Source organism: Hyperoodon ampullatus (genome assembly GCF_949752795.1).
Source record: "Hyperoodon ampullatus genome assembly, chromosome: 15".
Classification (NCBI taxonomy): domain Eukaryota; kingdom Metazoa; phylum Chordata; class Mammalia; order Artiodactyla; family Ziphiidae; genus Hyperoodon; species Hyperoodon ampullatus.
The window spans coordinates 49,955,282-49,973,094 of NC_136928.1; the positions used below are offsets into that span (position 1 = coordinate 49,955,282).

At 36.1% G+C, this 17,813-nt stretch overlaps 1 protein-coding gene across 2 annotated transcripts in view; it reads right to left on the minus strand.

The window, feature by feature from the left end:
* Positions 1-789: 789 nt before the first annotated feature.
* The window catches only part of MSH2 (mutS homolog 2), a gene marked incomplete at both ends in the record, with an annotated part of 74,771 nt that continues 57,747 nt past the window's right edge, over positions 790-17,813 (minus strand). For both annotated transcript variants that reach the window (XM_079721353.1, XM_079721352.1), the window contains 8 exons: positions 790-960; positions 2,781-2,956; positions 4,975-5,222; positions 6,469-6,673; positions 7,782-8,027; positions 11,327-11,424; positions 13,834-13,984; positions 15,439-15,562. In XM_079721353.1, the coding sequence (XP_079577479.1) occupies positions 790-960; positions 2,781-2,956; positions 4,975-5,222; positions 6,469-6,673; positions 7,782-8,027; positions 11,327-11,424; positions 13,834-13,984; positions 15,439-15,562 (1,419 nt within the window). The remainder of the gene's footprint in view (positions 961-2,780; positions 2,957-4,974; positions 5,223-6,468; positions 6,674-7,781; positions 8,028-11,326; positions 11,425-13,833; positions 13,985-15,438; positions 15,563-17,813) is intronic.

Consider the following 17,813-nt stretch of genomic DNA (forward strand, 5'->3'; position numbering starts at 1 on the left):
ATTCACTGGAGTTGATTTTTCTATACGATATGGAATAGGGATCCAATCTCGTTTTGTTCCTATATGAATACCCTATCATCCCATCACCATTTATTAAAAAGGCTATCCTTTTCCTTCCATATTCAGCAGGACCAGCCACTACACTCTTAACCTCTCCATCTCCCTGTAAAATAAAAGTAGACTAAATCAGCGTTCGCAATCTGAAAGATTTTGTTAAAACACAGATTTCTAAATCTCATTACAAACTGGGGGTGGGAGAATGGCAGATGGGCTGGAGGATCACACTAGGACCCTGGATTTATAATAAGTTCCTTGACTAACGCATATGCAGCCAACCTGGCTCGTGCCAACAGATGGACACTGTGGGGAAATCACTGGAAATGGGTTCCACGCTTCCTTCTAGCTTTAAGATCCCTTACTTTTTTACAAAGTCTCTGGGCTACTTGTTTCTTCCATACCATTCGGGAATATGTGTAAAAGTCTTATCACAAAGAAATACAACACATATCAAATTCTAAAAACTACGTGATTTTATTTATAAAATTCAACATATTGCCTACTATTGCCCATGTCCATTTAAGTATTCCTCAGTTACAGCTCTCATTTTTCAAAATAAAGATCTTTGAAAATATACTCAGGTAGAGCAAAGTATACTAAATATTTTATTAACTTGATATCCCATGGACATCAATTGCTAACACTATGGAAAAAGGGTTAATATAGAACAGTACAAAAGCATTACAGACAATAGCTTATCAATACTATCTTCATTCCATTAGTGGAATTTACTCATGTAGTTACCTTTATTCTTGAAATTATTTCATTTACAAAATGATTATTCTTTGCTATCACCTCAGCTTTCAGCTGTTTTAACTTCATTATGATGTTTTCTTCTGACATTTCAGTAAAGGGCACTTGCTTCACCTTGGATAAAAACTCTTGAATAATTTTTTCACCTTGCTGAAAAACATGTGAACGTTTCATTAGTCTTTAAAATGACTTTTCTAAAAGTCACATTAAATAGTAATGAATTGTCCCATTATAATTTCAATCTAAACACTCCACCCAATATTTAAACAACATTCTTTAAGTTTTAAGTGTGCACCATCTAGAATTTATACCAAAGGCCTTAGTTGACTGTATTTCTTCATAGCAAGTCATTAAAAGGATATTTATAAATATATTTTCAGCTGCTAATGCCAAAGAAACTGAATATTTTAGTAGTTCCCAAATCCCTCAGCTTTTATAACTGATATGTAAACTTAACCTTCTGGGGGGAAAAGAACTCAAGGTTTACAAATACTATAAGGTATAAACAGTCACTGAAAATTTAATACTCATACACACATGGGATGTTTCTTCTTTGTTTATTTTACTGCCTAGTTATCGCCATTCTAAAGAACGTGGTTATTACTTGCTATGTGACCCGTGGGCTAATTCCTTAACACACATTCCTCATCCGTAAAATGGGGACAATAATATTACCAACCACAGAGGGCTGTTGTGAGAATTAAAGAGTTAAAGAGTATAAAGTGCTAAGAACAGTGCCTGGCAAAGGATATAATGTTTATTACTGCATGTGAAGCTGAACTGAAAAGTCTGCTTTTTACCAGGGAGCCAGTTAGTAATATGTACCTTAGAGGTGAAAGTAGATAATCCAAATGATAAGATAGAGAAGAAACACATCTCTATTAAATAACAAGTGCCTCTTTTTCCCAAAAAATAAAATCTAGATTGAGTAACATCGATAATTCTGTGTTATATGTCTCCCTTAGCTTAAAATTTTTAAAAAATTCATTGTAATTAATATTATCAAAAGTATATGACTTCTATTCTAATTGGGGATCATTTACATAAAGGAGCCTACCTAATCCTGGATCATGGATAGCTGTGGGGCTGATACCAAGACCGTTTCATATCCAGGATGGCAACCTTCCCTACTTAAAACTATTAACAAGTTATAATACATATCTCCTGCTTGTATAGGTACAACAGATAAAACCTTATCTTTTAAGCCCCAAAACCATACTCATCATCTATTATTGTAACATCATCTATCCTTCAAGTAAGAACAACAAAAAATTCACCAGGTAAATGCTAACAATGTGACAAGAAGTTGTCACAATGCATAATCACAGTAAATGCTGCCAGGACCTAGATGTAAATTAAGATTCTTTTATTTTTGTTATTACAGAAAACTAATAATCCTTTAATTTTTAAAAAATTCACTGGGCATATGCTTATACCTTTCTGTGTGAACATCTAAATTTCACCCACCACTCAGAAGGCCTAACTTAAGATCCACTGCTCCCACAAGAACTGAAACATCCTGCCCACAGAGAGCTTTCCTGAGTAAACATTTGTCATAATTCTCCATGACATGCTCACTATTACTACCTCCCTGACTAGTTTCTAAACAACTGGAGGGCAGGAACTGTGTTCATTTCTTCATCATCTTAGCTAAGCACTGAGTAAATATGTAATTTAACTGAACTCGATCTATTTGTTTACAAGTAATCAAAGATGTGCATGGACCTCTATAACTCCTTTGAATTATGTATTTTAACCTACACTAATATTCCTATCCTCCTACTTTTGAAATCTGGTACTTGAAGTGCTATCTTTCAATTGTGCAGATGCGTGCAGTGGTGAAACCGAAATGATACAGATGGATTCTTTACCGTGCAAAGAAATGTAAGTGGAAACCAATAATGAATGATCAATAAGTAAACATTAGAATCATATAGGAAAAAAATAACTACAAAAATAATTTGACAAACCTCTCTTTCCAGATAGCACCTCTTTGCTGCTGGTTCCATTTCATCATATTCCTGTGGTTTACCAATATTCTGAAACTCCTCTAGTTCCAGGGCTTTTTGTTTAGCACACTCTATTACATGCCTGGGGAAATTAGCAAGCTCGGCAACGTGAATCCCAAAACTCTGATCACAGACACCTGTAAGAAATTTGAGGAGTGTGAGGGGCAGCGTAGGAAGACAGCAATTTATGCAAATGGAACTTACTTTCTCACTTTGTCATTAGGAAACTTAATTTTGTATTATTTCAAATACATTAGCCAAATGTTTCAGAGTAACTTAAAGAAATTTTAATTAAGCCTCCAGTGAAAAGTGATTATGACTTGGCACAGTGCTGTATTTTATCCTCGACAAATGTAGTAGGAAAAATAAAAATAGCAGAGAAAAGCCTTGACAGATAGTCCTCAAAAGCCTAGACAAATATCTGAATCGGAAGAAAAATTAATCAACACAATATCTCTGAGGTTTTCGCATTTCATGAGGGAGGAACTAAAGTACTGTGGAAAAAAAAAGATAAATGTAAAGTATCACTAATTAGGAGGAGTATTTAATTCAAAATGTATTTCAAATGACAATGAAATTTTTGACCCAAATCTAGTCTAGTAAATTTTTAGACTAGGTATGTTAACTTCACCCACATTTGCAGAAAATAAACTGACTTAAGACGTTCCTTCCAAATGTTAAATACCAGTGATGCTCACAGTGTTATCATGGAGCTCCCATTTTCGCCTCAACCGTAAATTTTCCTTTAGCCTAGTTATGTATCCCATGCATTCTGGAGCTGGATATTTTGCACAGCTTAGAGAAACAAAAATAAAATAGAAGCAAGTGTTTGATAAACATCCACAGTGAAGGAGGAACCTGTTCCTATCTTCTCCAAACTTCACCTCGTCTTTTTTAATACTTTGAACCCATTTCTTTTTTTTTTTTTTTTTTTTTGCGGTACGCGGGCCTCTCACTGTTGTGACCTCTCCCGTTGTGGAGCACAGGCTCCGGACGCACAGGCTCAGCGGCCATGGCCCATGGGCCCAGCCGCTCCGCGGCATGTGGGATCCTCCCGGACCAGGGCACGAACCTGTGCCCCCCGCATTGGCAGGCGGACTCTCAACCACTGCGCCACCAGGGAAGCCCTGAACCCATTTCTTTATCACACAAAACACCTTTTAAAAGCAAAACCTCAACTTCATGCTAAATGCCATGTCCAACCAAGAGTATCTATATTCTCTATCAACAACAACAATGCAAACAGTAACTCAGAAGGATTCCTAAGAAGCATTAGCAACAAAGAATCAAAAATAATCTCATTTATGTGCAACCAACTGATGCAGAAAAATGTATTCATGGAAAATCAGAGAGCCATCTGAAAAAGCTATTCTGATGATTGGTGAAATGTTAAAGCAATAAAAACTTTACAGTATGTTAATCTTATCAACGCAGTCATCTGATGAGCTGCCAGGTCCACTAATGACAAACTTTTCTCAAAGGATGAAATGCCAACAAATAAGTCATTCCTTACTTGATAACTACTAAAAATTTCAAGGTTTCTGGAAACCCCAGCTTTAAATGAACCTGTTATATAACACATTCTTAAAAATATAATCAGATAATTATGACAATTAAACAGTAACAGCTAGAGCCTCAGAACTTCAAAGCTTATTGTTACTATCAAGTAGCTAATTTGACAAGAAAACATGCTGTCATGGGAGGTAGAACAAAACCCCTGTGACGATGTTCCAAAGTGCAGATCATTCTTTCTGTGACCTTTTTAAAATGACTGGTTCTACTGTGACACACAGAAATATAGATAGGGCTTCCCTGGTGGCGCAGTGGTTGAGAGTCCGGGTTCGTGCCCCAGTCTGGGAAGATCCCACATGCCGCGGAGCGGCTGGGCCCGTGAGCCATGGCCGCTGAGCCTGCGCATCTGGAGCCTGTGTTCCGCAACGGGAGAGGCCACAACAGTGAGAGGCCCGTGTACCGCCAAAAAAAAAAAAAAGAAATGTAGATAACATACCACGTCCCTGTCCCCAGACTGTAAATTAAGAGGTAAATGTGTTCTGTAAAAACATCAGTAATTCATCCTAATGCAGAATAAGGCAATTACTAATGATTCCAAGGATAGGAACACCTAATTTACAGTACACCAGTGGTATGCACTCACCTTTCTTCACCTGATAAAGCATAGTTAAGGTCTCTTCAGTAGTTAGTGCTGTGACATGTAGATTATTAACAGTTGGTATCTGATTGGCCAAGGCAGTAAGTTCATGAAAATGGGTTGCAAACATGCAAAAAGCACGGATCCTTGTTGCAATGTACTCTGATATAGCCCATGCTAACCCAAATCCGTCATAGGTAGAGGTTCCTCTTCCCAATTCATCTATGATTATTAAAGAATCTTTGGTTGCAGACCTGAAACACATAATTACATGAAAATTTCCCATGATATAGCATGTGGTAATGCAAACAACAAAATTAAGGCAATACAACGGGAAAGATGTGCCACAAATGTAACAGATTATCTTAATATATACAAAAATTCAATAAGGTCAATGAAAAGCACTAAATTTCAGTAAGAAAATGGGCATGGACATGAACAAACAATTGACATAAAAGGAAACAAATGGTGAATAAATATTTTTTAAATTACCAATCTCATTAGCTGTAATCTAAGAATTTCCAAATAAAGCAGCTATCATTCATTTCTTAACAATGAAATCAGTCAAGATTAAAAAAAATAATACCACAAGAAGATGGGACAAGGGTGTGGTGACACGAACACTCACATACACGGCTGGTGGTCATGTGAATCTGTGTGCCTGCCACAGCCCTACCAACACCAGATATTAGCATTTTATTTTCTCTTTAACCAAGTGAAAGGAGGGGAACTTTTTTTTTAATTAGAGAATTTGACAGTTCTTCATGTGCTTATTGGTCATTTCTTTCCTTCTCCATGAAATGCCACTGACACCTTTTGCTTATTTCTTTAATTTTTTAAGTTATGCATATTAACTTATTGACTAATTACTGAACATTTGTATTGCTTTTATAATTCCCCACAAACGATAATCAAAGCATAATTTATTAAGGAGCTACTACTATATGCAAAGTACTTTAGAAGACTCCAAGAAATAGAAGGCATAGCCTCCCTGTCTTCAAAGAAGCTCCTAAAAATGAAATAAAGACAAGAGATTTCATAAACTCTAAAATTAAAAGCTAATAAATTACAGGCATGTCAAAGAGTTAGAAGAAACACCCATGACCTTCGGCACATGTGACAAGGAAAGTCATCAGAGAAGTAGAATTTCTGTCATTACGGGCCTATAAAGATTAGAAAGGACTTGCTTGGGTAAACAGCAGGGAAGGACCATTCCGGGTAGCGTGAACAGCGTAAGCAAAAGCATGGCAGTGGGGAGATTCATAAGGTGAACAACTACCAGAAACCTTAAGAAGACAACATTAAAAATCAAAGAAGCTTTCCACAACTATCGCCAATCACCCTTTTAAGATAATATAAAGTGCATAAAGCTCACAGGAAAACTATTAAACTAGATAAAAGATCACAGATGTTTTATAGATGAACCTGCAAATTTACTTTTCAAAGGACAGAGACATCCATATCCATTTCCATTTTCAGGAGACTGGGAAATGAACTCACCTGAGAATAGAAGCAGTTTCTAACATTTCAGCCATGAATGTGGAGACTCCTTTCAACTGACTGTCACCAGCCCCTACCCGGGCCAAGATGCAGTCCACCATGGACACTTCTGCTGACTCACATGGCACAAAACACCCAATCTGGGCCATGAGAACTACCACCCCAGTCTGGCGAATATATGTTGATTTACCTCCCATGTTGGGACCTACAAAACATGATATCAACAAGCAAGATTATTAACTTATTTGTGCTACTAATAAATTAAATATTACTCCTAAATTGCACATTGGTTACTAATTACCTAGGTCATGTGATATGACATACAAGAAGCAGACCACAGGCTGCCCAAAGGCATGAACAAAGTTCCTGCCTTATACTAGTCCCTGAAACGATGCTATTTTCTCTTCAGACAAACCTATGCTGTACCCTTCTTCAAGAGGACTCATGAAAAATATATCTTACCTATAATTTGACTATGGTCTAGAAAGAACATACAGACCACTTCCCCACAGCTCACAAAGCTGCCTGCAGGATAATTTTATGACATTCAGAAAAGCAGTACAGGCCTAACTGATTAATTAACTAAACACTGTAATTCATTAATAAATGCATCTATCAGAGAATGAATCAGTATGATCAAATCCTTCAAATCAAGTAAATTCCACACTAAAACCCAAAGACATGACCCTACTTTTGGAAAATGTGCAATTTACCAATTAATGGTGTTAGATTATATGAACAAGTTGAAAATCCATTTGGGGAAATAAAATACAATCACTGACTGCTTCCCAAACACATTTGCCCAAAGACTCCTATCATCCCTGCACCCTAACACTTTTATTTTCTAGAATCTCGTTAAGATCTCTCAAAACCCTTTAGTTTGAGACAAGCTACCTTAGTCTATACACAAGTCTACTTTTTTCGAGTTTCACATGACTATAGTATCATGTCTTTTAAAGAATTGCTACCCTAAGCTGAGGTCATTCCAGCACCAAATTCTGCTTGACTTTCAATGACCTCACTATTGAAAGGTTTGGCCCAAAGGTAAGCTTGGAGGATGAAGAGATGTTCATTTTTAAATGCACTGAACTCCTGGAACAGGGGTTTCATTCTGTTCACATATCTTCATTCATTCGTTCATTCGTTCATTCATTCATTCACATATTATTAATATACTACTAACTAGAATGAACAATGTTCTTTTCCTAACATCAAGGACTAGGATTTTCTTCATCAACTTAAAATATATTTCCACTCCAACATAATAAATGGGAAAAATGACCCGCAAAAAGCCCATAAACTAAGTTTTTTACCAGTAATGATGTGGAACATCTGTTTATCTTTTTCAAAGTGAACATCATTAGGAATAAATGCAACTTCATCTTGAACTTCAACACAAGCATGTCTGGATGCTTTCAGTATAATTCTCCCTTGTCCTTTCTCCAAAATGACCGGCCGTACATATGGAACAGGTGCTCCATTGGACACATGAGCAAAGCTGACAACAGCATCTAGCTGAGCTAACACATCATTTAGTGTCTGCATCGGTTCTACATAGCCTATATAAAAACAGAAAAGGTACACAGGAATATTGGATAAGAAAAAATACATATAAGTAGCTGTAAGAGTAAATTCAACCCTCCTCCATTTGGGAATTCAAAAACCATTTCCTAGTTTATATAATTTTTAAAAACTAACAGAGGTTTGCCATAACTAAACATGAAAGGAACACCTAAAACTTAACATGAGGTTAAAATGTGTTGTCACATTTTCCCTTACTATGAACAGATTTCAAAAATAGAGTATGATGCCCTCCCTTACCAAGATCCATTAAAATATAAAAGTGCATAGCTGCCTGGACTTCCCTGGTGGTGCAGTGGTTAGGAAGCCGCCTGCCAATGCTGGGACACCATTCAATCCCTGGTCCAGGAAGATCCCACATGCAACAGAGCAACTAAGCCCATGTTCCACAACTACGGAAGGCGGCGTGCCTAGAGCCCATGCTCTACAACAAGAGAAGCCACCACAACGAGAAGGCTGCACACTGCAACGAAGAGTAGCCCCCAGCTCACGGCAACTAGAGAAACCCGCACGCAGCAAAAGTTAACATCACCAATGATACGGCAAAAGACATCATGTGCCCCTTAATATGAATCCACAGACAACGGTAACGTCTGTGTATTCCAGACAAAACTGTATCACCTGAAAACAATCATGAGCAAACATCAGACAAACTCAAACTGAGAAATGTTCTACAAAATAAATGGACTGTTCTCAAAAAAAAAAAAGAGTGCATAGCTGCTTATATAAGGAAATGAGGTAGGTTAAAAAAAAAAGCTAACAAGAAAAAGCTTCTATGGAAAAGCTTTCATGATATATTGATAAGGTAAGAAAAGCAGGGTGCAGAGATATGTGAAGCACATTTCCAAATTTTAAGAGTCTGAAACCAGGATGGCATTTCACAATTATCCTAAGAAACCTGCAAACACAAGGTAATAAGATATAATGTGACTGTCAAGATTGTTACTTGAGGTTTTTTTCCCATGCAGTTAAATTTTAGCATAAATTTAGTTCCATAATTGTCTCTTAAAACACTTTCAACAAGATTCCACTCCGCTAGAGCAGTAAAACTAAAAGCTATTACATACATTAAACAGTCCCTGACACATGCTAGGCAAAGCATGATTAGGCAACAAAAATGGTCAAAATTTTCAGAATAGATTCTAAAATTTTAATAGGTCGGAGGGGCTGGTATAATAGACACATGGGTCACACGGAACTATCACATGGACATCAATGTGTCAAAAGCTTCAAAAGACAATCAAGAGAACACTGTTTAATTTTAGAAAAATACAACATTATGAGTTTAATCAAATGGCAGAAAATCTGACTAATCTCTGATTCCCTTGTTCCCCATAAAAGTGATAAAATATTTTTTGAAAATAAAAATTAACTTATGAATGGCCCAAAACAAATAATTCTTACTGTTTCACCACTTTTAAATTTATTCCTGTTTTACCTAACATATTAAAAAAAAGGGGGGGGGGAGAGTTCATCATACTACCGTACCATATAGCAATAGGAACCTGTGAGAATTACTTAAATATTAGTGGAGTACTTACATAATTACTTTAACTCATAAAATTTCTAACATACCAACAAGAATAGGTTTATAATAAAAGAAAACCAAAAGCCTCTTAATCAAGAGTCTATATTTGGTATCTCACAACACCTGGCTCTTCAGAGCATCACCTTTTCTGGTTTAAGAGCAAGATAATTACAAAAATGATCTATTACATTTTTAATAAAGATAGTTTATAATGTGTATATTAGACCAAGAAGAGGTTTCATTTAAATTCAAGGTGACTCCAAATACAAAACCTTCAATTTATTTATTTATTTATTTATTTATTTATTTATTTATTTATTTATTTTTCGGTACGCGGGCTTCTCACTGCTGTGGCCTCTCCCGTTGCGGAGCACAGGCTCCGGACACGCAGGCTCAGCGGCCATGGCTCACGGGCCCAGCCGCTCCGCGGCATGCGGGATCCTCCCAGACCGGGGCACGAACCCGCGTCCCCTGCATCGGCAGGCGGACTCGCAACCACTGCGCCACCAGGGAAGCCCAAAAACCTTCAATTTAAATGTTAAAATCTAGCAGCTTTAACCTACTAGGTACTTAATGAATAGTAGTTAATATTATTTTGGGGGAAGACTCCCAGTTTGAATATATGTAGTGTTTTTTAGGGTCCTTACAAATGCAATCTAGGCTAGGAACTTAATTCAACTAGAAGATTACCATGCTACAGCAATCTGATACCACCAAGCAAAAATGTAATCTTTACGAATCTCATTCATCTCAACACAAATATATAAAGTATACTAAAACCCTTTAAAAGTTTTATGTTTCTTTCTGATTTACTATAAAAATTCATAATAGTAAAACAATTTACAGAATTATACATGCTTATACTTTTTAAATGACTTACTACCCCTAAATAATCCAGCACACATAACCTGAGAACAAGGACATTTTCCTACTTAATCACTATACACACCCAAGAAATGTGACACCAATACCATATTATCTCATATTAAACTTTGCCAATTTGTCCCAATAGTGTCCTTTATAGCTAGTCCCCAATTCCAACCCCTAGTACTGGATCCAATCAAGGATCATCCTCTGCCTTTGACTGTTCTGTCACTTTAAGTATCCTTTTATCTGGAACAGAACCTGCCCATTCCTTCTTTGCTTCCATGACACTGACATTTTTAAAGAGTGCAGGCGTTAAAAAGTATGTCCCACAATCTAAATTTATCCAATTTTTTTTCTTCTTGTTACTATTCAGGTTAAACAATTTTTTTCTTTTTTTTTTTTTTTCTTTTTGAGGTACGCGGGCCTCTCACTGTTGTGGCCTCTCCCGTTGCGAAGCACAGGCTCCGGATGCGCAGGCTCAGCGGCCATGGCTCACGGACCCAGCCGCTCCGCGGCATGTGGGATCTTCCCGGACCGGGGCACGAACCCGTGTCCCCTGCATCGGCAGGCGGACTCTCAACCACTGCGCCACCAGGGAAGCCCCAGGTTAAACATTTTTTTCAACAGAGATATTGCAGGTTCAGTTCCAGACCACCGCAATAAAGGGAATATCAGAATAAAGCAACACACAAATGTTCTGGTTTCACAGTGCACATAAAAGTTACGTTTACACTATACTGTAGTCTATAAGTGTGCAATAACAAAAAAGTATATACCTTAAATTAAAAAATACTTTATTGCTAAAAAATGCTAACCATCATTTGACAAGGTAGGGTTGCCACAAACCTTCAACATTTAATGTATTGGTTCTATTAAATTTACCTGAAGAAATATTGACAATTTCTTTAACAATGGCATCCTGGGCTTCCTCATATTCGGTTTTATTTTTGGTATACTCTTCATTGAGAGAAGATAATTTACTGCAAATCAAGATAATGGTATTATTAAAAATATTAAAACATCTACTGGAGATAATGTGCACTATATAAAATATATCCAGAGTATTATCCTATAAAGCATCAAAACAATTAAAATCGAAATATCAGTAGAAAATGGGCAACTCATTAGATTAGGGGCGGATGTGGCTGGAATTCAGTGTATTAACATTTATGCTGTTTGGAATGGCCCACTGGCACCAATAGTATTCTTGCTATAACAATTATTCCCTTGAGTAAAATTCTGGTCTGTGACCTTTTCTAAAATATTTAAATGGAACCTAAAAAATAAAACAAATGAATGTATACAGCAAAACAGAAACAGACACAGATACAGAAAACAAGCTAGTGGTTACCAGTGGGGAGAGGGGGAAATTAGGGATATAGGATTAAGAGATAGAAACTACTACGTATAAAATAGATAAGGCAACAAGGATATATTGTGCAGCACAGGGAATTACAGCCATTATCTCATAATAACTTTTAATGGAGTATAAACTATAAAAATACTGAATCACTACGCTGTATTCCTGAAACTAATATAATATTGTAAATGAGCTATACTTCGATTAAAAAATAAATAACACACACACACCCACACAGTTTCTCTCATCACTGTAGGAAACGGTCTTTGATACTGAAAGTTGTCGAAGTAAGGTAAATGTTTTGAAAACAATCTTACTGAGCAATTTGAAGAGTAAATGAAAATTAAAGGTTGAAATAAAAATTGCTGGAGATGAGAATAGAGAAAAGATATTCACTGGTATCAAAGGAAGGGAATGAAATTAAAAACAAAAAGACAAGATGAGGGGGTCACAGAGGATACGAGAAAGAGGGGGAAGTACTTATCAGAAGGAGAGTATTAGTCAATCAAGGCAATAATTGTGAACATGATGCAACCAGCCAATGCCATAACATGCATATACAGCTCGAGAACAGTACATTGGCACAAAAAGACTATGAAACAGGCAACTGGAAAGAATTAAAGGAAGAAAAGAAAGAAGCAAAGACATTATAAAAGTGAGACTGCTGTGTGACGGGAAGAGCTGACAGAGAGAAAAGAAGAGGTGGACAGGAATCAGATTGTACAGGTTATAGTAAAGATTTAACATTTTTCTGGATGACAGACACTGGAGGTTTTTAAAGACAATTATATGATCTGAGTCAGATCCACAGCAAGCAATCTGTTGACAACAAGCAATGAATGAATGAACGAATGAATTTTTCACAACTTTTGGAACCACTGTGGTCAGTTCAAACTTTATATATATTTTGGCTTAGATAAGACAGAAATTTTGAGGTGTTATAATCATCTTCCAGTCACCCAGTGGTTAGTTATAACATATATAAATTTCTTGAATCAGGGATATAGTGTGATTGAGAAGCAGCAACTAATAAATTTGGCAACAGAAGATCCAGGTTTGAGTATCTATTGTTACTAGCTGTCCAATCCTGGGGAACTGGAGTTTCAGTTTCTCCATCTAAAAAGTGAGAGAACTGTAACCTGTCCTATTTATCTCAGAGAGTTGTTATGAGAAACAAACTAAACAGACCGACTGTTCTCATTACTAGGTTGTCTGAACACCTAGAATAATGTCTACATATAACAGATACTCAAAACACTTACTAAATAAATGGATAAAAGAGGATCATATATACAAAAGTTAGCTGTAAATACTAAGAATATTCAGGAGGGTGGGAGTAAGGCTGGCCATAAGTTCTAGAACAATACAGAAGAGAAAGGATAAATGCCCTCACTCTACCAGTCACAGAAGATTTATTTTTAAATAATTCTTTTTTCACCCATGAATAATCTGCCTCAGGAACTTCCGAACATCAGCAAGAGAAAACGCAGAAAAAAACTGGTAAGGTTTTTTAACATGGAACGCATTTTCTTTCTTTTTAAAGCTGTTGTCTAATGAATGGCCTTATTAAGGCTGGTAGACATCTCCCTAAACTAAATGATACATCCAACTGATATACCAGAATTTAATTGATCAAGAATAACAAAGTTTTCTCAGAAAAAATAAATGTGAAAATAACAGAGATATGAAGGGGAACTAACTCTAATAGATATGGAAACATAAAATAAATGTAATATAATGCATTTCACACTGATAAAAGGATGGTAAGAGACATACATGAAAGAATAATCTTAAAAATAGACCCAAAGTGCCATTTCAGTCAATGAGGAAAAAATGAATTATTTAACAAGTGGTGTTGGGATATCTGACCAACCTCTTGTAAGGGAAAAAAAAGCTTCAATCTTATCTTATGCCTTATATCAATTAACAATAAATACGGTAAAACTTCCTTATCATAGAACATTCACATTTCATCAGAGAATAGTTTCATGGGACTAGTAAAGACTTAATTTAACATAGGCTTACAAACCTGTTGGTAAATTTAACACCATTCTTCTGGATATCTACTGTACTGAAATTTTTATTATTACGAAGGACTTTTTCTTCCTTGCATGTTACGCGAAAATAATATCCAAATTGTGTGCTGGAATCCAGTTTTATCTGTCTGCCAGGATCCAAGCCTTCATGATCAGGAAAAAAACAAAAAGTATGTCATAGATATCTACAGCCATTTTCAACGTAAGTGTTTAAAATACTTAAATCTAAATAGTGAAAAATACACTTTTATTACATGACAGCATACCGGAAATTATTAATATTATCCAACTGGGAAAGATGCACATCCTACTTCACTCAAAAAACTACATGAAAATATTTAAATCCCCTTATTAATGTTAGCTTCTGATGTGGAGGCCTTTCTAGGTAAACCCAACCAAGGCTGCAGAGCACCAGCAGTGGGTAGCGCACACGTTCTAAGATGCTGTGGGCATGAGGGTAGGTAAGAAATGGTCATTGTCCTTGAGAAGTTCTGCTGAGCGTCCTCTAGTTAACCAAAGCATTTCTCTGGAACTAATATAGAGTGTAATTAAAGAAAACAAATATACTTTCCAAACAAAAACGTGAGACTCTGACAATGAAGCCCTAGAAAAATTAGGACATATACTTTGTGTTAAGTGTAGGAAGCTTCACAAAACAAGCAATGATCAATCAGCTAGACTTTATGCACCTAAGATTTTTGAGTTTTTATGTTTGTCCTGTCCTCATAATCTCATTCATCATTGTGATCTTTAGACCCTAAACCAGAAGAGAGAGATAGCATCTACAAACTTATTTGCTAAAGCATGACTATGGAATGTCAGAAGCAGCAAACAACTAAAGACAGACGTCACTTGACCAGGGAGCAAAGAGACATAGAGAGAACATGGAGAGATCTATGAAATGAGGAGGGTAAATTTCAGTATCCTTCAAGGCAAAGAGTCTTAAATCTAGGATCTAGTTCATATAAGGACTCTCCAAGGAAATTTGTAAAAAATTTTATATATGTTGATATGGGCATATACAAGAGTATTACTGCTCTGAGGGCTCTTCTGATATGCTAAGATTTATCTGCTCAACATACATGTGAGAGATGCTCAGAACAAAGAGGTTTATAAATTCAGAGCAAAAGAGAACAAAACAGTGTGAGACTTATTAGGGAACTGATAATCTAGAGAATTTAAATCTAGTAATTTTTTTAAGTTGACATTAATGAAGTGCTTGGGAACCCCAAAGGCAAATCAATGAACTGTTCCTAGTAGAATTAGGCTTATAGAGGTGGTGACATTTAAAACAGGTCTTATTTAAAAGACATGATGCAAGGGCATGTAGGATGATTTGTCTGGCAGGAACGTGGGGTCATCCTGGGATTAGGGAAATTAGTAAGAGAAGAATCTGAAGGGGAGGCCAGGCTCCAGATGTAAAGAACCCTGTATGTAAACTTTATGTGACTGTAATTTTATTCAGTAGAAAAGGGGGCTGGCACTTTAAACAAGGAAGTGGCATGATCAATTGTGTCTTCTAGGAAAGCAATTCTGGCTCCAGTGTGGACACTATGTAGACAAAAGAATTATTCAAACCTCCAAGAACCCATTCTTACCTAGATCTCTAGCTGCACTCATTAATGTTGACTGCATCTTCTTTTCTAAGTCATCCATTATTTCTCTTAATTCACTCAAGTTAGGATCAAATGAAGGTTTTACAAGGAATTCATGGTTTTCCACCTAGAGACAGAACAAAGAGTAGCTAAATTTTATCAATGATGGGTAAAGATGGAAGTCATGAAAGTATTTTTCTTATTTAATTTAAAATTCACTAATGTTTTGAGTTAAATGATTCACTATCCATAAGTTATTCAGTCACAACTATAAGGAGTTTGTATACATTAACAGATATAAAGAGCTCTGTTTATTAGGAGCTTAGATCTCTAGATATAGAAAAATTATTCATATGAAACATAGTGCTGATGATAATTTTGTCCCTAACAGTATTCATTATTTTTATTTATATTTTTCCCTAAGCAATGTTTAAAGACTGTAACAGAATGTGTAGTTTTTGCCCAAATCAAGGATCCATCTTAGGAATCTCGAAAAGTTAGACCTTGAAATCCCTTTTTGAAACAAAACGACTAAAACTTGAACAGACAAAATTATGAAAGAATATTTTTTAAAAAGAATTAATCCTATCCTTATAGACATTAAGAACTATTGAAAAGACCTAATTTTATGTAAAAATATGAGTCAGTTTTCTAAAACAAGATTTTTAAAAATTCAGTAAGTGAGATTGATATAAATTCCTCCCATTACTATCCACTTAATCAGAGCACACCTTCTTCACATACCAAAATTGAACACCACAATAAGGAAATAAAATCACAATACAGAAAGCTAGCAAAAAAGAGAATAAAACGTTTATCAAATAACTTTCTCAATTTAAACCAACACAAGATTTAATTATATAATATACTAAAATTTTAAATAAACCTAATTTTTTAAAAGGCAAAAGATTTATAAAAATAGCTTTGCAAAATATAAAAATGTAAAGGTTGACATTTTCTTTTATAAAACAGCACTTGTTTGCATGTATGAGAAAAACATCAAGTCATTAAATGAGCAGGCATAAAAACACACAACTCACAGATGAGAAAATAAGTAGTAAACTAAAGCCACAGAAAACTGCTAAAGCTCCATAATAATAAAACACATGAATTTTTTTTTTTTTTTTTTTTTTTTTGCGTTATGCAGGCCTCTCACTGTTGTGGCCTCTCCCGTTGCGGAGCACAGGCTCCAGATGCGCAGGCTCAGCGGCCATGGCTCACGGGCACAGCCGTTCTGCGGCATGTGGAATCTTCCCGGACCGGGGCACGAACCCATGTCCCCTGCATCGGCAGGCGAACTCTCAACCACTGCGTCACCAGGGAAGCCCAAAACACATGAATATTTAAGCAACCTTAAGGTATTATTCTATAGCTATTTTTTTTTTAAGAAAAAGGAAAAAACCTATCACGAAATACTAATGAGGCTATAGTGAAATTAGTATACTCATTCATTTCTGGTGAGAATCTAAGTTGTTATAACCTTTAAAAAAGAGAAAGCAATATGAGACAAGACTCAGAGATATCTGTTATACTCTGACATAGCAATTCTACTCCTGGGAATTCAATCTAAGGAAATAATGCAACAGAAGCAAACAACACAGGGATGAATAAAATCTCTACAGATTTATCTGTTACAACAAGACCTGGAAATAACAGAACATCACAATATTTGCACAATCGTACATCACTAGAATATTATACAGTTATTTAAACGAACAATGAAGATGATCTAGAAACAAGGACCAAGACTTATGATAATCCAAGGAAAAAAATAATGTTACAATGGTGGATTGACAGTGTTACAGCAGAACTGCCTTCTTCCAATGAAACTTAAAGAGAAGTGAGGCTGAGCCAGGCTTAGTTCTCATCCTCACTCCCACCTTCCAGAAATTCTCTGGTGAGTCAACAAAACCCTGAGAAATCTCACTAATAATCCCAACCCGGAGAGTAGAAAGTTGAGGGGTGCCCTTACATTTTCCTTCTGCAGATGGGGGAATACTATTCTGAAAATGCTGCTGGGAGACCCCAGTGAAGCAAGGGAAAGTGATGACTGAACTCTTAGTAAACACTCTTAGGCCACACACCAAATGGAGTATCCTTCAGTAATGCCTTACTCCTCCCAAACAATGGATAAGAAAATATACCACCCAACTAAGTGATCTAACCTAGAACTGAGGTATTCTAACAAACACCATACAATGACCTCTACGAGTTATCTTTCAGATTATCACCCACCTAGCTCCAGAAACACACACACCCATTACACCAGCCTACACAAAGGAAATGGAACAAAATAAACCCAGGCTTAGAACTCCAAAACGGGATAATGTAATCAAGAAACATGATAAAAAGAATAAAGGGAAGTTAGATCCTAGCAA